The 27616-nt window shown below is 47.9% G+C and overlaps 1 protein-coding gene across 1 annotated transcript in view; it reads left to right on the forward strand.

Moving 5' to 3' along the window:
* Nucleotides 1-27616, forward strand: part of CAPN6 (calpain 6) — a 218343-nt gene that overhangs the window by 151138 nt on the left and 39589 nt on the right. The window contains exons 7-10 of the mRNA XM_088482849.1: nt 3712-3789; nt 6344-6539; nt 11243-11362; nt 18971-19173. Coding sequence (XP_088338975.1) covers nt 3712-3789; nt 6344-6539; nt 11243-11362; nt 18971-19173 — 597 coding nt within the window. The remainder of the gene's footprint in view (nt 1-3711; nt 3790-6343; nt 6540-11242; nt 11363-18970; nt 19174-27616) is intronic.

Raw genomic sequence — 27616 nt, forward strand, 5'->3', positions numbered from 1 at the left:
TTATCATATACGCTGGAATTGAATTCAGATCAAAGCAAGTTTGTTCTTAATATGCACACCCTCCAGCAATTTGTGTATATACTGTGATTTTTTTTTTTTCATGAAAGAATATTTTTATTGTTATTTACACTGTTGAGTATTCAAATGTTCATACTTATTGTAAAATATTTCTCAATGACCGAATGCTTCAAGCGCTGCCTACTTTCATGTGACATATATTTCTATATTACACCAGGACACTACCTGTTTTTGTTTGTTGCAGCAGCTGAAGCATCTATAGATAGGGAATAATTAGTTCCTGTGTATATGAGGACTCACAATAGCGCTACTAATTGTTTTTTTCTATTTCTACAGAAATGCTTTGTGGATACAATTATAGCTCGTACATAAAGCGAATATAGGTGGTGGCCTGTGTCACAGCCAAGGAAAACATCAATAGAAATAGTTTTGTTTGGATGATATAAAAGCCATATTAAAAAATACAGATGAAAGCCAGGAGGACAAGTGTAAACTAATACAGTTGCATTAAGATAGAAAACAATTTTAACACACAGCACATCAACCAAAGAGATGACACAGGAGCTCATTCAGATCCGCTCGCTAAGATGCAAATGCTCGCTGCTGCCGATGGTATATAGTGTGTATGCTTTGTGCGCATGCATCGCAGTGCGCATACGCATACCTTAGCGAAAGTTCGCAATGCATTAGCGCGCTGTGCATAGACAGCCCAGCAGAGTGAGTGACAGGAGAAGCCGTTTGTAGGTGGTAACAGGGGCTGGTCATTATTAACGGGGGAGTGGAGGTGCAAACATAGGCGTGCCTGAGCATCTCAACGGTGTTTTAGAGGTGTGCATAATTATAAGACAGCATCATAGTACACGTCACCTGGCTGGTTTTTACACTGAAGTGCTCACAGTGCTTGCGGCAGGGTATGGTCAACCTCAAGCGCTGCGATCGCATCCGATGTTATGATGTACCGATGGTTGCATACACTTCCTGGACATGACTTGCACAAGTGGGCGTCTTAAACCGGCTGGTGGGTGTCTGCATACACTATGTATTCGCTCTCTAAGAAATACTGGGCACGCTAATGCATTGCTGTGTGATTGCGCTGCCTACACAATTTGCATACACATCGTGCGAGCGATCGCATCTAGTGAGCGACTCTGACTTTCTGATGTGAAATTGCACCTAGGTACCCCTAGGGACTACGCTTATTTTAGACACATGCAGCGATGTTACATTTACTTTACCGTTACACCTATCAGAAGAATTGGATAGAGCTACACAGTGAGGTTAATGCAAAATTGGTAGTAAAATCGATATATAAAATTGCTTGCAAAAATATATTTCTGCACTTAAGCATCTCATGATGCATGCACCACCGCATTGGCAGCATAGATGATTATACTAGTTTACTACAAGTCATCATCAGCGTGTATTTGTACCTGCCAGGTAAGAGATACACTATGTATCCAAAAGTGATTGGACTCTGATAGCAAATAGATTAACAAGATTGTATTGACGTCTGTACTATGTAGGTCCACCAGGTGCAGTGATTACTGCAGACACCCTTCTTGGCAAACTGTCCACAAGTTCCTGGACAACAGCAGGCAGTATGTTTTGCCATTCCGCCTTAATGGCCTGATTCAAAGATGGACACTAATGCGATCGCAGCTGCGTTTTCATATGCAACGTAGCTGCGAAAATATGCTAATGTCTGCAAAGATCACCCGAGCATATATACGCCCACTGCTGCCTTCTTACATGTGTGTGACGACGCATACCTGCCTAAATATCGGTACCATGGACTCACATCGGCAGCCATCTTGCCCTTGTTGCAGGTCTGACTAGTCGCAGACTCTGGAGCTCTTCTCTCACGCAGAGGTCTCTCATGCTGCGTATGCACTCGCAGTGGCTAATTATGCACGCCCATGTAACGGCGTTTAAAAGGACAGGCACAGCTGCGTTTTTCTGCCACATGGCCGTCACCACCCCCAAAAACTGACAACTTGTCAGTCAATGTGCGATGTATTCCGAAGTGCGTCCGTAATCGCAATGTGAACACAGAACACATGCAATGCGGTTTATGCACATGCACAATGGTAAACAATCACTCGATCTGCATATGTAATCGCCATTGCGCTCATCTCTGAATCAGGCCCTAAGTACAGTGACCAACTGTGACACTGGAGAAGGTCCAGTTGGCCTAAAATGCACCCGTCGCTCCAATTCGTCCCAGAGGTTCTCAATGTGGTTAAGATGTGGACTCTGAGCTGGCCAGTCCATTAGGGTTACTGAATTTTCTGTATACCAGTCCAGCATCGCCCTGGAAACATGACATGTGCCATTGACGTCCTGATAAAAACATTTGTTTCCATTAACTGCAAGTGCAGGGGCCTCCCTACCAATTGTTCTTGTGGAAAGCGCCACATTAGTGGCAATTGGGAACTTGTGTGCAATGGTATGCATTTCGCTTGTGCAGGGCTGTCCAATCACTTTTGCCTACATAGTGTAGCATGAGCTGCATCTGTGTCACCTCTGTCTGCCCCTCCTCTCCAGACTGTAAGCTCTTACGACCTGGACCCTCTTGTTCCCATTCCTGCCCTCACTGGCACCAAACCCGTAGGCTCAAGTTCAACATTCAGCATTATCTCTGTGGCATTGACCTATCTATAATGGGTGCAGGATGTGTATTGCATACGGGGCCCCTAGGTCCAGGGGGCAAACACTGCACACCCTGCACCCATATTATATTATACTTGCCATGCGCAGTAGACACTGGCACTAATCACTAAGCCAGAGACTACTACACTGTGCACGGGCCCCCTCCTCTCTTGAACTGCCCCTGCTCTAAGAGTACAGTGACTATATATGAAACAATGTCTATATAGCTTTGTATCCCATGTTCTGCAATGATTTTGTACTGTAACTCTTTCACATTTTGTTTCTTATTATGCTTATGTACTGTACTTTGTAAGGCACTCCAGAACCCTTGTAGCGCTATATTAATAAAGGATATATTAATAATAATAAGTGAACACTCCCTCACTGAGCTTCTCCTATGTAAGAACCCCCCATTATCACTCCTGTTCCGCCTCTCAGGTTGTAAAGTGTAATTTGTGCAAAATGCAGTTGGGTGTACAATAGCGCAGCGGCATGCGTCTGCTTTCTGATAATGAGCAAAGCGTAATCACACAGGATACACTATGTCATTTGGAATAGTACTCACTCTGCATTAGCCCTTGTGTGTCTAAAGGAAGCTTGTCCATCTGCAAATACTTACCTTCCAACTGTCCTGATTTTGGTGGGGCTGTCCCTCCATCCTGATTATCAGAAGTAATTTGTCCCTATTTGAGTATAGTTAAGAGGTATGTACCACTGCTGGGATCCCTTTCAGTGCTGCCCTTATCAGTGCGTCATTAACGCAGTCACCCATCTGGCCGCATCCTACTTTCAGTGTTACAGTAATTAGTGTCTGAGTGCAGGTAATAATTATAGTCAGCAAGTAATGCAGTTATTTCATGCTTCGGATCACATATATTTAACAACAAGTGCAGAATAGCAGATAGTCAATTGGTAATAAATCATAACAGGCACATTAATAGGGATAATATAGAGCATTGTTCCCCAATTTTCATACTTTTTATTTCTTACAGCAATGGTAGTATGTATGGCAGGAATTATTTATATATATTTATTTTATTTAAGATCTGAAGAGTGGAAAAAAGTCAGTGAATCTGAGAAAAGAAAACTTGGTCTGATATTGCAAAATGATGGCGAGTTCTGGTGAGAAAGTGATGCATGCCTCCCATATTCTGAAATCATCAAAATGCTGCCTTGGAATTAAGTTGGGTGTGTGATATTTCATTGAAATTATATTCTTAAAATAGTAAGTAAGCTTTTACCATGTTTGTTATTATCTATGTTGGATGACATTTTATGCACTGTATGTACACACTCAGTAGTAGAGGCTTTTCTGTAACTCAGCAATATATAGGATTTCTGGGCAAACTTCAGCTTAATAGCTTGGTGATTGTACTGTCAGAGTACCTTGTATTAAACTGACTGGCAGGAAGAAATTCCATAGTCTTCCAGGAATACATACGTATTGTGTCCGGCGGTTCAAATCCCGACGGCAGCAGGCCGACACGGCTGAAAATCCTGATCGTCCCCAGGTAAGTATCAACTAACCTAACCCTCCTTAGGGGTGCCTAACCCTAACCTTCGACCCCAGTGCCTAACCCTAATCCCCCCTCCAAGTGCCTAAACCTAACCTCCCCCTTCCCCGCCGCCTAAACCTAAGTCCCCCGGGGGGGTGCCTAACCCTAACTCTCCCTCCCCCTAGCCTAACCTAACCTCCCGCGGGGGATGCCTAACCCTAAGTCCCCCCCCCGGGAGCCCTAAACCTAACCCTCCCCCCCCGCGGCAGTCCGCAGTGGCGTTCGGCATCTCTTCCATCGGGATGCCGTGCGCCAGTCTCCCGGCGTCTGTAAAATGACAGGCGTCTAGAATTAGACGCCTGTCATTTAACCCACGTCGGAATAAAGCAGTCTGGCTTACGTCCGCCGGCTTCCCGATTGCATACCCTCTCCCATCTCCTGCTTTTTTACCCCCAAGTTATTCATGTTCTATAGGGGCTAGATAAATAACAAGCAGAATAAGATATGTTTTCTATTGTATAGGGATTGCTTTGCTGTAACACTTGTTACTTCGCCTCGCTGGTGGCAGTGCAGTGGCGTAACTAGGGGGGGTTGGCGGGGCGGAGGTGGGATGGGGGGATTGGAGGGCGCCGCCGGCCACGGTCCAGGTCAGTAATTTTAGTTAGTGTAGTGACCCGCAATACACAGTAAAACAAACACGCCTGCGCCGTCTAGTACCCTTGTACTACCCAGCGGCAGTGTGTTTGTGTTAGAAGCCAATGAGAGTCAGACAGACTCTCATTTGCTGCTGCAGCCACGGCCGGAGCTCACTCATGAGCTCCACCTTTCCTGCTCCCAAAGTGGATGAAGGGAGGAAGTGTCTACCATAGTGCGGAGCGGGAGGACGGAGGAGCGGATAGTGGTGGGAGCAGGAGCAGGGATTTAGGTAAGTATTTTGTTTTGTGTGTGTCTTGTGTTGTGTCTTGTCACTACTGGGGGCACTGCATAAAGGGCACTGCATAGGGGGGATCACTACTAGGGGCACTGCATAGGGAGGACCACTACTGGGGTCACTGTATAAGGGGCACTACTGGGGGCACTGTATAAGGAGCACTGCATAGGGGGACCAGTATTGGGGGCTCTGAATAGGGGGATCACTACTGGGAGCACTGCATAGGGGGGGCAACTACTGGGGGCACTGTATACGGGGCACTACTGGGCGCACTGTATAAGGGGCACAACGGGGGTCACTGCATAGGGCGACTTCTACTGGGTGCACTGTATAAAGTGCACTACTGAGGGCACTGCATAGAGGGACCACTACTGTGGGCACTGCATAGGGGGGCACTATATAAGGGGCACTACTGGGCGCACTGTATAAGGGGCACTGCATAGGGTGACTTCTACTGGGGGCACTGTATAAAGGGCACTACTGAGGGCACTGCATAGGGGAACCACTACTGTGGGCACTGTATAAGTGGCACTACTGGGAGCACTGCATAGGGGAACCACTACTGAGGGCACTGATAGGAGGGCACTGTATAAGGGTCACTACTGGCAGCTCTGTATAAGGGGCACTACTGGGGGCACTGCATAGGGGGACTACTACTGAGGTCTCTGCATAGGGGGACCACTAGTGGGGGCATTGCATAGGTGGCACTGTATAAGGGGCACTAATGGGGGCACTATATATTGGGCACTACCGGGGTCACTGCATAAGGGGCACTGCATAGGGGGACCACTACGGGGGGCACTGTATAAGGGGCACTACTGGAGGCACTGTATAAGGGACACTGCATAAGGGGCACTACTGGGGGCACTGCATAGAGGGACCACTACTGGGGGCACTGCATAGGGGGAACTGTATAAGGGGCACTACTTGGGGCACTGCATAAGGGTGCACTACTGGGGGCACTGTATAAGGGGCATTGCTACTGAGGGCATTGCATAAGGGGCAATGGAATTTTCCCAGCGTGACGAGTGTCATATTGACACGCCCCCATTTTTCAGTCGCCACACCCCTTGTGTCATGTGGCTACACCCAATTTTTCACCACGCGCCTTCGGCAAGCGCACATACTTGGGGGGGCTCCATTTTTTTTACTTGCCCTGGGCTCCAAATACCCTAGTTACGCCACTGTGGCAGTGTTACCAGATAGATAGATGTCAAGCTATTTGTCATTGCTGTTTTTTCTGCTATAGGATGACTTTTGAGGATTGGTGTAAGAATTTCACCCATGCTGATGTGTGCCGAATAATAAACACATCAGTTCTCAGCCGACACAAAACATGGGACAAAGGGGAGGCTCGTGGAAAGTGGACAAAGAGTGAAGAAGCTTTATTAAACCGCTGTGGAGGATGCTTCAATTACAAAAGTACTTTTTTCCAGAATCCCCAGGTGACTGACTAAGGTGTCTATTTATCAAATAATATTCGTGGGACATCCCCCAAAAACACCCATTTTCAGGAGGGAGGATTCCCTGAATGGAACAACTGCAGCAGCTATCTCAGATATCTGCCGCGGTCAATCCATTTCCGACAGCAGAAGCAAACCCCATAGGTTTCTACGGAGGTTGCTGGGCTGTCGGATTCATAGCTCTAGAATGCAAAGAAATTACCGGGGAGGATTACATAGGCACTGGATACGGGGGTGTAGCTGTGCCCTCTACTGTAGCCACTCCCCTCAGCACCAGTGCCCACCAGCAGTATTAGTGGCTCTGTAGAAGAGAGGTGCTTCTATAAGACAAGCTGACAGTGACTGACCTAGACATACTTAGGGGTAAATTTACTAAGATGGGAGTTCTATTAAGAAGTGATGTTGCCCATAGCAACCAATCAGATTCTACTTCTCATTTATCTAGCACCTTCTAGAAGATTATACCTGGAATCTGATTGGTTGCTATGGGCAACATCACTTCTTAATAGAACTCCAGTCTTAGTAAATTTACCCCTTAGGATATGCATAATGTGAATTGGTTCATATTAGCAGAGTGGCCCAGAATTCTGGGCCTTAGGATTACTGATGCAGCTGGTGTGTGAGTGTTGGTTAGTTCACACAAGAGACAACTTAAACAGAGCTTAGGTTTATTAACCATGTAGAATATATGTATACATAGAGTTAAACAGGTTAATAGTGTGTAAAGTGCATCCAGGAGCAACTGGGTATGCTGGGCGTTATAGTGCGCCGGGTGGTAGTGGAGCACACACCCTAATGGTGTGTAGTGCTGTACTCCTTAATACAAGCGGTGGGGGCAACAGGGGACCTGTGGGGACTTGTATGGCTCCAATACAGCAGAGTATCAGGGACACGTCCATACACAGCAGACACCAATTAAGAAAAACGTACAGAGAAGCCGCACATGTGCAGTAGACTCTAACCATTGACTCTTACCTGCAAGTGGTGTATCTATAAAGGGTGCAGGGCATGCTGTGCGCACGGGCCCCTGGGAGCCCACACTGCACCCATTTATCCAATACTTACCTCTCCAGTGACCCACGTCGGTGGCAGCAGTGCTGTACAAATCACCGTAAAAATGGTGCTATGGTGGCCATTTTACCAGTGTTTTGCCCATGGCTGCTGCGCATGCGCAGTAGACTCTTGCACAGCACTAGAGTCTATTAGTGCCCAGAGTCTACTGCTGCGCTCAGTGCTCTGCTGGCCACCGGGTAGAGAGGAGGGGGCCCGGACGGAGACTGTTTAGTGAAGGAGGCATGATGAATGCCTCCCAAACTCTATTGTTTGAACTCGCAGCAAGTTCAAACCATAATTATCACTAGTGATAATTATGTTATGATGAATGGACCCCCAGTAAGAGGAATGTTAGAGAGAGAAGTTTGCTGTTAGTGGGAATGAGCATTTAGATCGTCAGTAAAGATGAAGGCCAGTGTGGTTATTTCATGAGTGAGATTAGGTATTTGTCACGCCTGAAGTGAAATGTAAATAATTTGTGACCTCTGCCCACTTTGCTTGCACTGACTATAAAGCAGTCCATGCCATTAGCAGGCTTACTGAAACGCCATTTATACAGTACCCAAACATCTGCACCAGTTTCTTTTAAACAGGCCCCCAATACTTCATTGTTATCACTTATCAGTGTAAATGGTGGTAATTACAAATGAAACCTAACATACACTGGTCACGAATATTAATAATTGAGCCACCAAAGATTTATACCAAACTAAATAAAGTTGAAATCCAGAAAAAAAGCTATTTTTTAAATAGGACCCTAAAGGCTCTATTTATCAAGGGGTTAAGTTCGGCATAACGGCGGTCAGGATGCCCGACGCTTACATTACCGGCGCACACTCTAACCATGCTAACCCTAATAATAATACTGTTATATTGCATCAAAGAGATTCTTAGCATAATTATGGGTATGGAACAAATACAGGGCACGGGACCCCCCAGGCTAACCCAGCAGAACCGCCCAACGGCATCACACTAGTGCAAGATTACAAGTGATGGTTAAAGAATTATAAAGAAACTCCTATGTGTTAAGTCCTACATAAGTAAGAAGTTATAAATAAAAGTGTGTGAAGTGCTACATATATAAAAAACTAAAGAAGTGAAAAGTGTACATTATGATGCCATGAAACAGTCCAGCCACACCAGCCCAGAGAGCTCTGCGTCCCAATACTGTTAGGATCTGCGGTTAGCAGATCATCTTGGTTGCAGTTCCCAGTTTTAGCTGCTACTAGAACTTTGAATTTAATCCTGTCTGTATGCTGATCACATGTGTTCAGTAATTAACTTTCTGCTTGTGTGCAGTATCAGCTGCACACTAGTTAATCATCTTGTCAGAGTGCACAGGCCAACTGCACACTGGTCTGTCATTAGGGAGGCTTGCAGGGCTTCTTCTGATTGGACCCTCTATCTGTTAAATTACAGCCAGCCCTTCACTCCATGCCAGTGATAGAGTATTAGTGTTTCCGGTTCTGGTTTAGTTTCCTGTCACCCAGTTGAGCTCCAGTTCTCCTGTCTTTTGTATTGTGTTATTCTGCCATTTGTGTCATCCAGGCGGCACGGTTCGCTTATCATCTACCTGCTGTTAGTGTCATCTTGGCGGCACTGTTCACATACCTGTCCACTGCAGTTTGTGTCATCCAGGTGGCACGGACAGTACTCTGTGTCCAGAGTACGCAGCCCAGCGTGCGCTGCTTGTGTCAATCCAGAGGCACACTCCAGCGTGTTCAGTGCGCCATCCAGCGTACTAACGCCAGTGACTATTATTGCACAGATCTTCATCTGTCACATCTTGCCAAGCCTATTCAGCCATCAAAGCCCAAAGGCCGCACCATATCCTATGGCCCAAAGGCAGCTACTGACCAAGTTTACCAGCCCAGAGGCTGCTACCCAGCCCACAGGCTGCTACATGGCCCAAAGGCCGCAACCTGCCAAGTTACTCCAGCCCTCAAGGCTGCCACACAGCCCAGAGGCTGCTACCCAGCCCATAGGATGCTACACTGCCCAAAGGCCACTACTGGCCAAGTTTACCAGCCCTCAAGGCTGCTACACGGCCCAAAGGCCGCAACCTGCCAACTTACTCCAGTCCTCAAGGCTCCTGCACGGCTCGAAGGCCGCTTCATCACCTACGGCCTTCAGGCCCACCTAGCCAAGTTGTCTGCCAGCTTTCAAATCTGTTGTCGGCCGCATCTATCCAAGAATTCCAGCCCTCAAGGCTGTTGCAGGACTAATTCCCATAAGAGGCACGTACGTACCTAACAAATACCAGCCCCAAAACTAACACACAGAGTGTATATATATATATATATATATATATATATATATACACACACACACTAGGGATGTGCAGGCTCGGTTCTACTCGGTTCCGTTCGGTTTTTTATACTGAATATTATTGGCTATCCAAAACTCGTGACAGCTGATACCCAATAAGATTCGGTAAAAAAAAACGAACGGAACCGAGTAGAACCTAGCCTGCACATCCCTAATATATACCCAACCCTTATCAAGTGGTAAAGGGCCATTTTGCCAGTGCTGGCAAAAAGTTCTATCACTTCTTCATATGTAAGTAAGGGTTAATGCCAGAGAAATTAAAGATTTCTCCAGCACTAACCTTTTTTGCACACTATGGGGTCAATGTATTAACGCTGACCATTGTTCTAGTGCTGAAATGTATTACAAAGAGGGTCGCCTGAGAGTTGTTACAGTAACTCATCCATCCAGCCATCTCTATCCTACCTGTAGTGCATCAGCCTAGTGCTAATGCAATATAGAATGGGTCTGTGTGGGCGCTGTGTGCATACGTGAGATCCTGAAAAAACGCAATATTTCATTCAGGACTGCTGGTGCATGTGAAAAGATGTCAGAAGGCAGCAGCAGGACTGGTAAGTAACTCGTAGCGCCATCCTGAGATGGCAGTATGTGTTAATCGGCAAGAGACAATAAGCTTACCTTTTTGTCCCATAATATGTACCTGTAATGTTTCACCACCATAGCTGACTGTGGAGGCGTTTCTATTTCTTCAAGGTCTGCCGTCTCCTACATTCTGGAGAAGCGAGGAAACCCCCTTTTTTCACTGAAATGCTGGATATACAAGTTCTCACCACTTCATGCAGTTATCCTTTTAACACTGTCTCCATAGACTCTTTGGGATGGTGGCTGAAGTCTTGATTTTCACAGCTAGGTAACACAATCTTGTGATGGCGTTACCTATACCTTATTCATAGCCGGTATAGGTGACCAGTGATGCTTTTCTGGGCATTGCTGGACCCCCAAAGGGTTAAACAACAATGCGCATGTGCGGATGTCTTGATCCAATAAGCATTTTGTGTCAACCTTTTACCTGTCGTGTTGGGCCCCAAGGAAAAAAAGAATACTCAGTAGGGTAAGTACAGATGATTACTGGTGGTATCCAAGCTTGTATGACGGCCAGAAACAACACAAAACAATTCCTGCCATCAGATACAATGAGTATTAATAAATAGATCCAAAGTATCTTTTCTAATCAAAGGTTCTGGAAATACACAAAGCTGCTGATCCCTCCTGCCATGTAAGCACAGTGGGCAGTATTTCATTTTGTCTGATTTATAATTCGAATTCACTTCTTTGCCGATAATTTCATGTTTATTTTCTTTCAGTATATGTTTGAAGTAAAGAAAGAGGAAGATGAAGTGCTGGTTTCTCTACTGCAGCAAGATCAGTGGATTAACAGGTCTAGAAAAGGAGACCGTTTTATTATAGGCTTTGAGATTCTGAAGGTATAAACGTACTGTACAAGTGTCACTGTCCATGTCAGAGGTTATGTCAAGAATCAACTGCTTACTGTGGGCCTGATTCAGAGATGGACGCTAATCACAAAGCCTCTGCATCTTTGGGCCTGATTCACTACCGATTGCAACTGCAATTCCGCACGAAATCGGCCCATTGTTGCCTTCTGCGCATGCATATGCATCACAGTGCACATACGCGAACCACCCACTGCGATCGGGACTGCGATCACAGTGACTACGCAGACCCATTGTGATTGACAGGAAGTGCTGTTTGTCGGTGGTGACGGGGGGTGGTCGGTGAAACGCAGGCGTGCCAGTGCGTTTGAATGCCGAGTACTCATAGTGTGCGAGCGATGAAGAAGGCAATTCCTGAGTAAGGTCAGACCTTGTGCAAGTGTGCGTGAGGCTGCGATGGTACTCGATGTTACCGATGGTTTTGCAGTCTTGCTAAGGATTATGGATGTGTGTAAGGTAAAGTGGGCGTCCTTATGTTGTGCTGAGGCGGCATAGCGATCGCAATGGATTAGCATACTAACGCAGTCAGACTGCGTGCGTAATCTCTATTGCAATCGCAGTTGCGATCCATAGTGAATCAGGCCCCTTGTACGCAGAGTCTGTGTTAGATATGGTAATGCCGCAGGAGGCGCCTTGTGTAAACAGACGCCTTCTGTGGCTTCTCTGATCCGCCGCTGTGTCTGGGGACGCAGCATCAGATCTTCTCCGTGAAGATCGGTCATCTCAGTAACCTTCAGGCATACTTGCCTACTGTCCTGGGAGTCACAGGAGGCTCCTGATTTTTCGGGTAGCTCCCCACACCCTTGGGATAGTATGCACTTCTCCCGCATTCTACCCACTTCCTAGTAAAGTGGGCAGAATGGGAAAAATGTTGTTGCCAATTGGCGGGTCCATGAGTAGGGGGTGGGGCGTAATGACACAATTTTATGTGAATCTCATCATTTGGCCCCGCTCCCTTAGCTAAATATGCAGGATTCACTGTATTATAGCACAAGGGGGCAGGGCTTAATGACGTGGATCATCTACCCACCGCCACCCACCTACATCTCCTCTCCGGGCAACTCCTGAAGAGGAAAATCTCAATGTCGACAAGTATGCCTTCAAGTATCTCAGGATGACTGGGGGAATCACGCTCCTGAAGCTAGTGAAGATTTGGTCTATTTTCTAAAAGGAGAAAAGAGGGAAAAATTGCTAAAGGCAGAGAAAATCCCTGTACATCCCTGTACATACTGCTTCTCAGTATGCACTAAAGGGATTTTCTCTGCCTGCAGCCTACAACATCGCACTGCACCTGCTAAGTGACCCAGGTGTTACTTATACCCCTTTCAGACATAGAACCCGGGAAATTTCCTGCTCAGACCCAGGGTATTTGGTCTAGACCCCCCTTTCACACTACACTGTCTACCCGGGAAATTCCCGGGTAGACCCCTTTCAGACAAGAGCAGGGTTTTTGAGAGTTTTAGACAGTTTTATTAAAGTGGACGGTAAGGCGCAGAGGGACAGGTGGGGAAAGTGACAGGGACAGGTGGGGAAAGTGACAGAGGGACAGGTGGGGACAGGGACAGGTGGGGAAATTGACAGAGGGACAGGGACAGGTGGGGAAAGTGACAGAGGGACAGGTGGGGAAAGTGACAGAGGGACAGGTGGGGAAAGTGACAGAGGGACAGGTGGGGACCAGTGGGGAAAGTGACAGAGGGACAGGTGGGGAAAGTGACAGAGGGACAGGTGGGGACAGGGACAGGTGGGGAAAGTGACAGAGGTACAGGTGGGGAAAGTGACAGAGGGACAGATGGGGACAGGGACAGGTGGGGAAAGTGACAGAGGGACAGGTGGGGAAAGTGACAGAGGGACAGGTGGGGACAGGGACAGGTGGGGAAAGTGACAGAGGGACAGGTGGGGAAAGTGACAGAGGGACAGGTGGGGACAGGTGGGGAAAGTGACAGAGGGACAAGTGGGGAAAGTGACAGAGGGACAGGTGGGGACAGGGACAGGTGGGAAAAGTGACAGAGGGACAGGTGGGGAAAGTGACAGAGGGACAGGTGGGGAAAGTGACAGAGGGACAGGTGGGGACAGGGACAGGTGGGGAAAGTGACAGAGGGACAGGTGGGGAAAGTGACAGGGACAGGTGGGGAAAGTGACAGAGGGACAGGTGGGGAAAGTGACAGAGGGACAGGTGGGGAAAGTGACAGAGGGACAGGGACAGGTGGGGAAAGTGACAGAGGGACAGGTGGGGAAAGTGACAGAGGGACAGGTGGGGAAAGTGACAGAGGGACAGGTGGGGACAGGGACAGGTGGGGAATGTGACAGAGAGACAGGTGGGGACAGGGACAGGTGGGGAAAGTGACAGAGGGACAGGTGGGGAAAGTGACAGGGACCGGTGGGGAAAGTGACAGAGGGACAGGTGGGGACAGGGACAGGTGGGGAAAGTGACAGAGGGACAGGGACAGGTGGGGAAAGTGACAGAGGGACAGGTGGGGAAAGTGACAGAGGGACAGGTGGGGGAAGTGACAGAGAGACAGGTGGGGACAGGTGGGGAAAGTGACAGAGGGACAGGTGGGGAAAGTGACAGGGACAGGTGGGGAAAGGGACAGAGGGACAGGTGGGGACAGGGACAGAGGGACAGGTGGGGACAGGGACAGGTGGGGAAAGTGACAGAGGGACAGGTGGGGAAAGTGACAGGGACAGGTGGGGAAAGTGACAGAGGGACAGGTGGGGACAGGGACAAGTGGGGAAAGTGACAGAGGGACAGGTGGGGAAAGTGACAGAGGGACACTGTACCTGTAGTTTCCCAGTGCAGCTCCGTGCAGCATACGGGGAGACTGTAATGACAGCCGGAAAGTTCCCCCGCTGGGGCTGAGGACAGAGGAGCCGCTGATCTCAGTGCTACCGGCGCTGAGTATTGGAAGGGGGGTGGTGCGGGGGCACTGTTACCGGTGGCGCTGCTACCGACGGTAATTACAGGGACAGAGGGGCGCTACTCTCAGTGCTGCCGGCGCTGTGTATGGGAAGGGGGGGAGGTGCGGGCACTGTTACCGGCGTCGCTGCTACCGCCGGTAATTACAGGGACAGGGGGGGCGCTACTCTCAGTGCTGCCGGCGCTGAGTATGGGAAGGGGTGCGGGCGCTGTTACTGCCGCTGGTGCCGCCTCCCCGGTGGCTCAGTCAGAGCCAAGGCCAATCAGAAACTGCCTGGTGCAGCCCGGGAGTAAAATCCCCGGGTTGCACCATTCACACTAGAGCAGGGTAGTCTTCCCGGGACTTAAGTCCCAGGAAATACCCTGGTCGATTGCAGGGGCGGCTACCCGGTAACGTGTTCCCGGGTAGGTACCTTTCACACAGACATGAGACCCGGGAATTTTGGCCGAGGCAGGCCAAAATCCCGGGAATCTCAGTATGTCTGAAAGGGTTATAAGAGAGGGCACTTACCGGTGTCTTCTCCAGCGCTGATATCACCTCCTGTAGCTGCCGGTATCTGCTTTTCCTCATTGGAGAAGCAGGAAGTCCTTGTTGTAATTTTTATGTTTGTTAATAACATTTTTACAAAAATAATGTCACTGCTGCAGCTGCTGGGAGATGGTGAGTCACACACAGGCTACCAGGGGAAAGGGGTCTCAGCTGTTACCACTGAGGGGGTGATTTAGTTGTCACTCTTCCCGACGGCTCTATTTTTAGTAATAGCTGCGGTAGCCGGCTCCTGCTTCTCAGCGCTAGCAGGCGGAGCAGGAGCTGCATTAACTCCATGGAAAGTGGAGTGTTAGTAAATAGACCCCACAGCCACTGGCTGTCCCCGTTTTCTGCAACACTGCCTGTCACTGGCCCCACTCCACCCTCAAATGTCCACAGATCTCATACCATCAGATGTACGTAAACCATCGGGTTTGCATTCATCTCCCTTGTCAGAGTATAGGAATAATACTGTACCATTCACTCAATATTGCAGCACTTCAGTTTGTAAATCATGTTTTACTCAGGTTCACATTTTTATTAAAAAAACGGGTATAACTGTCAGTACCTTTCAATTTTTCAGCACGGCTCTCTCTCTCTCACACACACACACACACACACCATGGGCAACGAGGTTCAATTCATGCAAAGAAATAGGAGAGCGCACATATGAGCATGATATAATCAAACTCTACTACAATAAGAAAAGCTCACATACATCTAAGAAAACAATCACTCAGCCACCAGGTAGCGCCTGCGTCTCCAGGAAAGACAGCGTCCACGTCTCCTGTAGCCACGATCCCATGCAGCCATACAAGTACCCGGCAGTGTTTCCAGGCACGGGACCAGCATCTGACGTCGCCATGTCTGCCGTAAGGTTAGCCACGCCCAACTTGTTTCGTCCCCTGACGAAGTCCCAATAGTGACGAATTGTATGGCTGCATGGGATCGTGGCTACAGGAGACGTGGACGCTGTCTTTCCTGGAGACGCAGGCGCTACCCGGTGGCTGAGTGATTGTTTTCTTAGATGTATGTGAGCTTTTCTTATTGTAGTAGAGTTTGATTATATCATGCTCATATGTGCGCTCTCCTATTTCTTTGCATGAATTGAACCTCGTTGCCCATGGTTATATATAATGAGAGCCTGGTGCCTGACTGATTGTGTTCAACATTGTTTTTTTTAGATGTATGTGAGCTTTTTTATTGTAGTAAAGTTTGTTTATATCATGCTTATATGTGCACTCTCCTGTTTCTTTGCATAATATATATATATATATATATATATATATATATATATATTAGAGATGTGTGATTCGGTTTTACTCGAATATGCTCGTATCTCAAACAGCATCATATTATTTGTTATCCGGCTGTCATGTGTTTTGGATAGCCAATAAGAGAAATCCGAACTAGTCCATAATTTCGATAATTTGGCGATAAGAACACATCTCTAATATAATATAATATAATATATAATATAGCACAAGTAGGTGTGGAGCGCTGGTTTGAATAACCACACAAATTGTGATAAGTGTATTTATTTAAAAAAAAAATATTTTAAAATTGTACTAGCATATATCAAACAGTATATAAACATAGAGTATAATAAAAGATGGTACAATCCACTGCTGTAGTCTGTTCAAGCTTTTTTAATTGATAATTCCCCAGATTCCTTTTCTTAAAGGGTTAACTTCAAAAAAGGTGCTAAATGATGATGTACATGAATTGATGAGTGATCTTCCGTTTGACTCAATATTGGTTATTAATATTTGCACACATATATGAAGGTCCCCAAATGAAAGTCAAAATCCTTAGTATACACTTCAGAATATTAGACTTATCCACTCATAGTGCCGTATTTAGGACATAGATATGCAGTGTGGAATGAGTGATTGATATGTGTACTCACTGGTAGAAGTCTCACACAGGCGTGTTCTCAACCGCTCGTCAGTGGGAGTGCAAGTGGGTTTCTGAATCCGCGGTGCAGTCCGGTAAAGCCGCTGTCGGACACAATAAGCAGGGTTGCAAACAACTGCTGGATCCTCTGTGTGGTCCGGAAAAGACCGCTGTGGACACAGTGAGTGGGAGGAGAGCAATAAGACCACTGCCGTCTCTAGTGGTCTGGCACTGAGCAATGATCAGTGCTGGGCTCCCTCCTTCCTGGTAAAACGAAGTGTGGATATCAAACGGACCGGTAAGCGGGGTGATCAAAATAACATGAGCTGATCAGATTCTCTATCCTTGGCGGGAATAGCAACCCCGGTTTCCTCAGAAGGTGTAAGTTATGTCTTTTGATCACCCCGCTTACCGGTCCATTTGACATCCACACTTCGTTTTACCAGGAAGGAGGAGCAGTTACTAACTATCCAGCCTCAGATTTGTTTAAGGGGCCCGGCAGGGTCCCTGGCCAGCTGTGCAGGAGGAAGAATGCCCCTCTCCTCGATCACAGTGGTTTTCAATTTTTTGTTGGGAGGAGGGCAGGTGTGGCCACACCCCCATGATTTGGTCATGCCATCACCCATGTGTGTTATGCTGGAAATCTCTGGAAGTAACATCACTGACACAGGTGGAAGGGTCAGATATCAGACCAACTGTCATTAAAATTAAATTTGTGATTATATAATTTTTATTACTCTTAAGCTATCAGCTATTAGAGATAAGAGGTTCAGTTTTGCTGAAAACCAAACACACCTGAACCTGACTGAATAGAACCGAACAGAACCAAGTCCTGGCTTGGATTCCTTTTAGGGTTCCAAGTAGAACCAGGTCCCGGTCTGGATCACTATTGGGGTTCCCAGTAGAACAGAGGAGCTTATTCAGAGGCGGCCTCGATGTTTTGCCAGTGCGCATGCGCACGAGGGAGCCGGCTCCCTCGTGCGCTTGTGTGAGACCCGCTACGACCGACAGCGCTGGTCGTAGCGGGTCTCGTTCCAAAGGGGGCGAGCTGTCGATGTTGATTGACAGCTCGCCCCGTTTGGAAGGCGGGCCGGGGGGTGGCAGCCCAAACGGAGGCGTTCCTATGGGAACGCCTGCCGATTGGGGGATGGCCCCACTGACATCATTAGTGATGTCAGTGGAGAGCTTCCGGCTCAGACAGAGCTAGAAGCTCTCCGGGGCTTACGACAAGTGAGACCCTACCCTAGGGTCTCGTCGTAAGCCCCGATGGTCGCGATGGTCTCTGACCATCGCGACCATCACCCGAGCGGTCGTTAGAGCTGTGGGTATTAGCCTAACGACCGAAACAGAGGCGGGCGGTCAGGATGCAAGTGGCCACCCAGTTTCTGAGCGACCGCTTGCATCCTCCGACCGCCTCTGAATGAGGCCCAGAGTCCCTACTCGGTTCTTCCCATAAGTCCAGAACTCAGATCTAAAAAAACTAATCTCAGGTTTTGGATTGCATGCAAACAGGCCCAAATTACATTATTGTAGCTGTTTTTGTCAATTTTAAAGAAATCCAAACTCAAAACTTAAACCGAATCAAAAGTCTTGATGGTTCCGCGCTTGTCTCTAAAATATATATATATATATATATATATATATATATATATTTATATATACACAATAGAAGGGTTATACTGTATACTCATGTTCCATGATGGTGCTTTGAGTTTTTCACCTTATTATGTGAGGTTTCTTAGGAGCAGATTACTGTAAAAAATGGTCTCCAAAAAAAAAAACACACCACAAAAGCAAATCTTAAGTGTGTTGTAACGTGGAATTGGATGTATTTGTTACTTTGTAAGTTGTCATTATGTATGTAATTGCACCTTGTGCAACTTATCATGGTGTTTCAATTAAAATTTTCTTTAAAAAAAAAAAATTGTTGTAACGTGGGGAAAAAAAGTGACAACTAAAGTGTTGCTGGAAGCACAAATACAACACACAAAAATTTTTTTCATATTACCAGAATAACAAGAAAAATTTCGATAGAAATGATGGGTAGTGCTACTGAAATGGGTGTGATTGTAAATCATACTGATGTCAAGTTGTATTTGTCATTCACAATTCATTATAGGCACCTAATTAATTAGGAAAATAGAATATATGGCATTTAATTACTTTCACAGCGTTGGTCTCAACTGTCAAATCAATACAGTATTGCTTAAGCCTTAATGCATAATCTTACGACTTTTATTAGGTGGAACAGAACAGACAGTATCGTATCCACAAGATGCATGGACAGGAGAAGGCTGCCTCCTCTCCCTACATGAACCTGAGATCCATTTTCTTGAAGAAGATATTGAAGAAAGGTCGATATGTCATCATTCCTACAACCTTTCATCCTGGCACCATCTGTGACTTCATCCTCAGACTCTTTACAGATGTGGCATCTGATTTCAGGTATTCGTTATACAAGATGTGCATTTAATGATACTGTAGCTATCACATATCACTTATTTTTGGGTCTGTTATAAACATTGCATAACTGTGTTGGCAGGGCCGGTGCAAGGTTTCCCGGCACCCTAGGCAAAACTTCAGCCTACTCCCCCCCCATAGCCCCCCCAACACACGCACACACCCTGCCACCACCACCAGTACCCAATTTCTAGCAACTCAGGTAAAGTGTGTTAATCTGTAACTCCTTCTGACTTGCTGTGCTACTATTGGTAGCCCCTTATGTCTCTATATGTACCCCTGACTACCTCTCTGTTCCCCCTTCTGCCTCTTTATGCCTCAATTTGTACCCCCTTGTGTCTCTATATGTACTGTACCTCTATCTGCCTCTCTATGCCTTTAACTGTACCCCTTTGACTTGTATCTGCAGTCACTACTGCCTCTCTGTGCTTCTATTTCTACCCCCTTTCTGCCAGTTTTCCCTTTCTGCACTACCCTTCCTTTATTTTATTGTAGTCTCTAGTCAACATGTCACCTTTCACTTTACTTCTGCTCTGCTTACCTGCTCCAGTAGTGCAACATTAACCATGACCTCCCTCTTCAGTGTTCCCTCCCTCGCTCTGTGGTGCATTGGCTAGAACAATCCATTATCTCTCTACTGCTGAAGACTGAAGTCCCACTGGTCGGTTCCTCATTCCTCGAGTCCTCCCCCTCCATGCTGCTCGGGTCAGCCTACATCTCAGACACCAGCACCACCCTTGCTAGTGTCAAGCAGCCCCTTCTCTACTACCCCCTGAAGCTATTGCCACCCAAAGAAAACTTCGCCCACACCCTCACACTACTGCTCTTTCTAGAAAAGGCACCATTTGATTGATGGCAGAGTCTAATGTACAGCCCCCAGGGCCAGATTAAGCCTTTAGGGGGCCCTGGGGTACTTAAGACAATGGGGCCCTCATCATCTCATCATCTTGTCAGCACGCTCTCCTGGCTGTGCACTCCTCCTCCCGAACCTCCATGAGGCAAAACCACAAGTCCTACCTGCACACTCGCAGTGGAGGTAGACCTGCTACACAAAAACACACACACATATATGTGTGTGTGTATATATATATATTTAGTGTGTGTGTGTGTATATGTATATATGTGTGTGTGTGTATATATATATATATATATATATATATATAATTTGTGTGTATATGTATATATACACAAAAAAATTCTAGACTGCGCTATTAATACAGGTTACAGCAGCACCCTTCAGTAAGTCCTCTGTTAGAAGGACTATTATACAAATGGACAAGCAAATTACTGATGGGGCGCTCTTAATAGAACACAACTTTTTTATATAGTAACATGCAATGCACTCCCTCTTAAAATGTATATGTCTTCTATTCTTTAGAAGAGGCAATTTCGCTGTGGTTCCTACTTGCTTTTCAATTCAAATCAGTTAGTCCAGATAACCCAGACAGTTGGCCCAAGGCCAATATTAATAAACAAATTAAGAAACAATTAAAATTGTAAAATGATAATATTATTTCTTTATTAAAAATCCAACAATATAGTAGATGAACATTTCTTACATAGTATTGCTATTAAGCAACTACCGATCTTTAAAGAAGGATAATTTTCACCTTCCAATCGGAAAAATGTTTAGATGTAGTGTCCACCTTTCTTTTAAAACCCAACGCGTTTTGTCTCTTTGAAACTTCCTCAGGGGTGAATCTAAAATATACAATTTACAATACATACATGCTAGATGTCAAGATGATGATTAAATGCTATGTATCTCTTTCATAGCTACGTACCTCAAAATAGGTGTACACACTTGTATTTAATGTGAAACCAAAAATGATTATATGGTTCTCTGAATCAGATGTTGTAGAACCTATTATAACATTGATAAAATAACTGGTATTGAGAATTTGTATATTTTTTTAAAGTCCTATTAAGAACAATGATCTAATTTTTTTATATAACCACATTACATACCTCATAATTGGAATGCATAAACTTATGCCCGTGGTTTATGATTGACCATCTAATAGTTGATTCATAGAAACTTAAAACCTATTTGACATTAAAACAAATATTTCAATACCAAGCAGTAAACACCTGGCTCATCCAAATATATTAACTTTGTTCCTCACCATATATTTAATTTACATAATTTTACATATATATATATATATATATATATATATATATATATAATATATATATATTTACAATACAATTACAGTTTTCCAACATTCCTCCACACAAAATTTTTTTTTTTGTCTTATAAAATATAGACAACGAGATAACAAAAGGTTATACATAAACTAATACAAGGTATGGAAACATTTCATAAAAATAACTGGAAAGATTCCTTTGGGAATTCACTTCCCTACTTACTAGATACGTGCTTATGCTTCTCAATCCAACTGCTACAATGATCCTTCTAATTTTTTCCTCCCTTTTAACCACCTTAATTGAGGATACATAAAGTAACCTTAATATTTAGAAAATGCTAGTTTTGCGTATAAAGTTTTACTCCAAACTAACTATAATTAATATCCGCTTGATCAATAATGGTGTAGTCTCTTTTATTTAATCAGAATCACCTAATTGGCAAACACTCATCAAAAAAACAAGAGATATGGTAAGAACTTACCTTTGTTATCTCTGTTTCTACGAAGTCCATAGGGTCCACAGGGTTGACCTTGGGGTATAGCTGGATCTGGATCCACGGGCACCACGCAGTTAAAGCTTTGCTGCTCCCAGGATGCAATTGGGTCCGTCCTCCTCTATACCCCGCCCCCGGCCACAGGCACCTCAGTTGGTAAGCAGCTAAGGCCGGAGGAGGAGACTAAACAGAGAGAAGGAAGACTGGAACACACAAGAAACCATACTCACAGAAATGGGAGACGGAAAACCGGTGACCAGCCACACAGCCCATTTGAAGCCAGGTGCGTCAGGGCGAGCGCCCTGTGGACCCTATGGACTTCGTAGAAACAGAGATAACAAAGGTAAGTTCTTACCATATCTCTTGTTTTCTACTTCAGGGTCCATAGGGGGTCCACAGGGTTGACCTTGGGGATGTCCCAAAGCAGTTCAACTAAGGGCGGGGACGCTCCTGTGCTGAAAGGAGTACCCGGCGCCCAAAGGATGCATCCTGAGAGGCGAAGGTGTCAAACGCATAAAACCTCAAAAACGTCTGAATTGAAGACCAAGTAGCCGCCTTACACAGCTGAACAGCGGAGGCGCCACGTCTAGCAGCCCAAGAGGGACCCACAGAACGAGTGGAATGAGCCTTAACAGAGGCTGGCACAGGTAAACCCTCCTGCGCATAAGCCTCACAAATAACTGAACGAAGCCAACGGGCTAACGTTTGCTTGTTGGCAGGCCAACCCCTCTTGTGAAAACCGAAGAGGACAAACAAAGAATCCGACTTCCTAACCGAAGCAGTCCGGTCCACATAGATTCTAAGTGCCCGGACCACATCCAAGGAAGCCTCACCAGCAGAAAGATCAGGTGACTGAAAAGCTGGCACAACAAGTTCCTGATTAATGTGGAACTTTGAAACCACTTTGGGCAAAAACTCAGGACGCGTGCGGAGCACTGCCCTGTCCTGGTGAAATATCAGAAAAGGAGGGCGACAGGAAAGCGCCCCCAATTCTGAAACCCTCCTGGCAGAAGCAATTGCCAGGAGAAAAGTGGTCTTAAACGTCAGCCACTTGAGCTCCACCGACTCAAGCGGCTCAAAAGGAGGACCCTGCAAGACCCTCAGTACCACCGTCAAGTCCCACGTAGCCACCGGAGGCACGAAGGGAGGCTGGATCCTGAGAACACCTTGGAAAAAGGTGTGAACATCTGGCAGTGTAGCAATCCGTCGCTGAAACCACACGGACAAAGCAGACACATGAACCTTCAGAGAGGCAAGGCGTAATCCAAGGTCCAAACCTGACTGAAGAAACTCCAAGATTCTGGAAACCCGGAACACCTGCGGATCATAGTTTCTGGATTCACACCACTGAAAGTAAGTGTGCCACACCCTGTGGTAAATCCGCGCGGAAACAGGCTTGCGTGCCCTAAGCATGGTACCAATGACCGAACTGGAGAAACCCCTAGACCTCAAGACGGCTGTCTCAAGAGCCACGCCGTCAAAGACAGCCGACCCACCGACCCAGATCCGGGTAAAGGCAGGGCCCTTGAGACAACATGTCCCGACGCTGAGGAAGAAGGTACGGAGCGTCGATGGAGAGGCACCTCAGATCGAAGTACCAAGGACGTCTGGGCCACGCCGGAGCCACCAGCACGAGCGTGCCGCCGTCCTGCTTGAATTTCCGCAGGACCCGAGGAAGCAGGGATATCGGAGGAAACAGATACGCCAGGTGAAACGTCCATTTCACCGACAGAGCGTCTACCAGACAGGCGCCTGCGTCTCTTGTCCTTGACCCGTAAACGGGCAACTTGTGATTGTGACGGGAGGCCATCAAGTCCAGCTCCGGCAGCCCCCACCTGTCCACGAGTAGCTGAAACACCTCTGGGTGAAGCGACCATTCCCCGGGATGCACGTCGTGACGGCTGAGGAAGTCCGCCTCCCAATTGAGGACTCCGGGAATGAAGACTGCCGAGATCGCTGGAACGTGACACTCCGCCCAAGCAAGAATGCGAGACACCTCCGACATTGCTGCCCGACTGCGAGTTCCCCCTTGGTGGTTGATGTACGCCACCGTGGTGGCGTTGTGGGACTGCACCTGAACCGCCCTTCCGTGAAGAGCGGGGCCGGACGACTGCAGGGCCCTGTACACAGCCCGCAGTTCCAGGATGTTGATGGGGAGAAGTGCTTCCTCCGCGGACCCTGAAGCGATAATGAGCCGGTCACTGCCCCCCAACCCCGGAGACTGGCATCCGTCGTGAGCAGGACCCAGTCCGGGATCCAAAAGGGGCGCCCCTCCACCAGATGCGCTGTCTGAAGCCACCAAGCCAAAGACTGTCGAACCTCCGGGGACAACACCAGCATCTGAGAGCGGATCCGGCGAGGTAACCCGTTCCATTCCGATAGAATCAGCCCCTGCAGGGGCCGGGAATGGAACTGGGCAAATTCCACCATGTCGAATGTCGACACCATGGACCCCTGTGATGGAATCAGGGAGGACTTCTTCCAGTTTATCAACCACCCGTGTGCTTGAAGACAAGCAATGGTCAGGTGGAGATGTCGAAGAAGCACCTCCGGGGAGCTCAGCAGCAGCAGAAGATCGTCCAGGTACGGCAACAGACGTAGACCCTGACCCCGAAGGTGGGCAGCCATAACTGCCATCACCTTGGTGAACACCCTCGGAGCTGTGGAAAGGCCGAAAGGCAACGCCCGAAATTGGTAGTGATGGTTCAGGATAGCAAACCTCAGATACCGCTGATGTGCCGGTGTTATGGGCACATGGAGATAGGCGTCCTGGATATCGAGGGAGACCATATAATCCCCGGGTTCCATCGCCAGAATGATGGAACGTAATGTTTCCATCCTGAACCTGGGAACTCTGAGGTATCTGTTCAGAGACTTCAAATTCAGGATAGGGCGATGAGAACCATTGGGTTTCTGTACCAGAAACAGAGTAGAATAGTACCCCGTCCCGCGCTGAGACTGCGGAACGGGAACAATGACCCCTGCTAGTAGCAAGGATTCTATAGCTACCTGAATCTGACCAGCTTTGGTCTTGTCCAGAGAAGGACTCGTACAGAAAAACTGGTTGGGCGGACTGAACCGAAAAGACAGGGCGTACCCCTGAGAGACTACTTCTCGAACCCAGGCATCCGTGGTGGTATTGTGCCAACACTGGGTGAATTGGAGAAGTCGGCCTCCCACTCTGGGGTCCCCCAGAGAGAGGCCCGTCCCATCAGGCAGCAGGTTTATCCTCCTGCTTGGAAGAAGGGTGCCGAGCACTCCATGCTTGCTTCTTGGGCTTGGGTGCGGCCTTGGTTGCCGAATGTCTCAGGAAGGACTGGCCCTTGGCCTTACCCTGAACCCGAAAGGACCGAAAGGCAGAGCTCCTCACTTTAGCCGGCGCAGAGGCCGAAGGGAGGAAAGCCGACTTGGACTTAGCCAAAGTATCCACTATTTTGTCCAAATCCGGACCAAATAGTAAATCACCATTAAAAGGCAAGGCCTCCAGACCCTTTTTTGAATCTGCATCAGCCCTCCAGGACCTCAGCCACAGGGAGCGCCGAGCAGACACCGCTGCAGCCGACACCCTAGAAGTGAGCAGGCTGGCATCCAAAGACGCTTCCCCAATATAGGAAGCTGCATCCCGCATCTGTCCCACTAATGCTCTCTGGATATCCGGAGCCTCATCAGGAAAGGTATCTTCCAAGGCATTGGCCCATGCCTCAATGGCTTTAGCCACCCAGGAGATAGCCATGGACGGGCGAGCCACCGCCCCGGAAAGAGAATAAATGGACTTTAAACAAGTCTCCACCTTCCTATCCGTGGGATCCTTCAAAGAGGAGATAGACGGCAATGGCAGCGTCGCGCTTTTGATCAAGCGGGTAACGTGGGAATCCACCGCCGGCGGAGTCTCCCATTTCCTGCAATGAGCTTCAGGAAAAGGATAGTTTGCCGCCAACCTCTTCTGTGGATGGAACCTCTTACCGGGTAATTGCCAGGCCGCCGCCATATGATCCGATAATTGATCAGACAGGGGGAACACAGTTGAAGTCACCCTGGTCTTTTGAAAATTAGGAAACTTCGACCTAGGAGCCGGCGCATCATCCTCAACATGTAGGATAGCCCGCACCGCCCTAACTAAGGCTGGAACATTAATGGAGGACTTAGCTTCCACCTCCTGCCCCATGGCATCAGAGTCAGAGTCCTCATGGATTTCTCCATCATCTGAGGACACTTCCGAGTCCGACAACTGCGCAGCTAGTGAACTCACCACAGGATGTTTAGACGCCCTTGGTGGCACATCACCTTGCAACATGGACTGAAACGCTGAGGATGAAACCGCCAGACTCTGTACGGAGCTGGAGAGAACATCCACCCAAGGCGGAGGAGCCGTCGGAGCAAAACTCTGCAAAGGCACTACAGACTGACGCGTCCCTGGGGAAGACTGCACATACACAGGCAGTCCCGAGTAAGGACCCAAAGTCTGGGCCCCGGGGGGAGACCGCAACATTTGTGGAACACCCGGGGAATGGGGGATGGTGGGCTGCGGCAACGTCCTAGATGGGACCGCTGATGGGACCGATAACCGGTCCGCAATAGACGCCAGCACCTGTGAAAACATCGCCCAAGGAGGGTCCTGTGATACAAGGGGGTTGGAGGCGCCCGGTACCAGCTGGCACCGCCCGCACAGACCATCCTGAGATAAGTCCTCCCCATCAACTCCAGCAGCACAGCGTCTGCAGGAAATTAGCACAGGAGCCACAGAGCGCTCAGTCTCCTCATCAGACATGATACCGTAAATCACAAGAAATAGGTATCACCAGAGGAATTACGGTTTTAACACCCGTGCACTCACCAGTATGCGACACAACAGCCCAGATATGGTACTGTGTAGCACACAACAGTATGTGACTGACCCCACTAATACGTGTTTTATATAAGTGAGGGTCTCAGAAACAACGCCCTTCCCCCACATACCTGCCGGGCCGTAGGAGAAGGAAAGGGATAGTTATAAGCTGACAGCAAGGAGAATAAGTCACAGACAGGCAGCACTAGCAATAGTCACATACAATGCAGAAAAGTTAGTACTCACTGCACCTTCCGCTACAATCAACCGCCCAGATTCAGTGTCTGGGAGGGCTATAGCGCTGTGTACACTGTCCCTTAGCAGGGGAGAGGTACACAGGGGGACCGGTCCACTTGATACCGCCTGGGAGTCTGCGATGTGCCAGTAAAGATGGCCGCCGGAGACCTCAGAGGAGGAGTGGCCGAGAGATAAGAGCAGCTCAGCGACGCCAGACTGCTAGTTGAAAGGCGCGCTGAGCTGAGGGGAGGAGCCGCTAGACAGGGAAGGCTGCCTCCCCTGGCTAGCAATTAACCCCCGGGTTGCCGGTCCCGCTACCAGCCTGTTACCCTGGTGGTCTAGCGGACACGCGGGGTATTCCACTATAGAGGGGGAGCCCGCCGCCGCCGCTAGCGCCTCCGGTCTGTCCCCAGAGACCGGAGGCTTCTGACTGCATACAAAGTATCCGTGGGCCGCCACACACGGCGACCCGCGGCTTACCTGATCCCCGTCGCATCCGGCAGCAGTCAAGGGAGTCCCCAGAGCCCGGCTAGTACAGGCTCTGGGGTCCCGCCGCGATCCCCAGAGCTGTACTGGCGTCGCAGCGCCAGCGGGGAGAAGGAGCGGCAGCGTGGACGTCCTAAAGGACAGTCTAATGCTGCCGCTCTAAAAGTGTAAAAAAGTAGAAAAAAATAAAAAATTTCTCTTTTAAAATAAAGCTTAGGGGCTGCTCCTGCAGCCCC

This window comes from Taudactylus pleione, unplaced genomic scaffold (assembly GCF_031769625.1).
Source record: "Taudactylus pleione unplaced genomic scaffold, aTauple2 ptg000296l, whole genome shotgun sequence".
Taxonomy (NCBI): domain Eukaryota; kingdom Metazoa; phylum Chordata; class Amphibia; order Anura; family Myobatrachidae; genus Taudactylus; species Taudactylus pleione.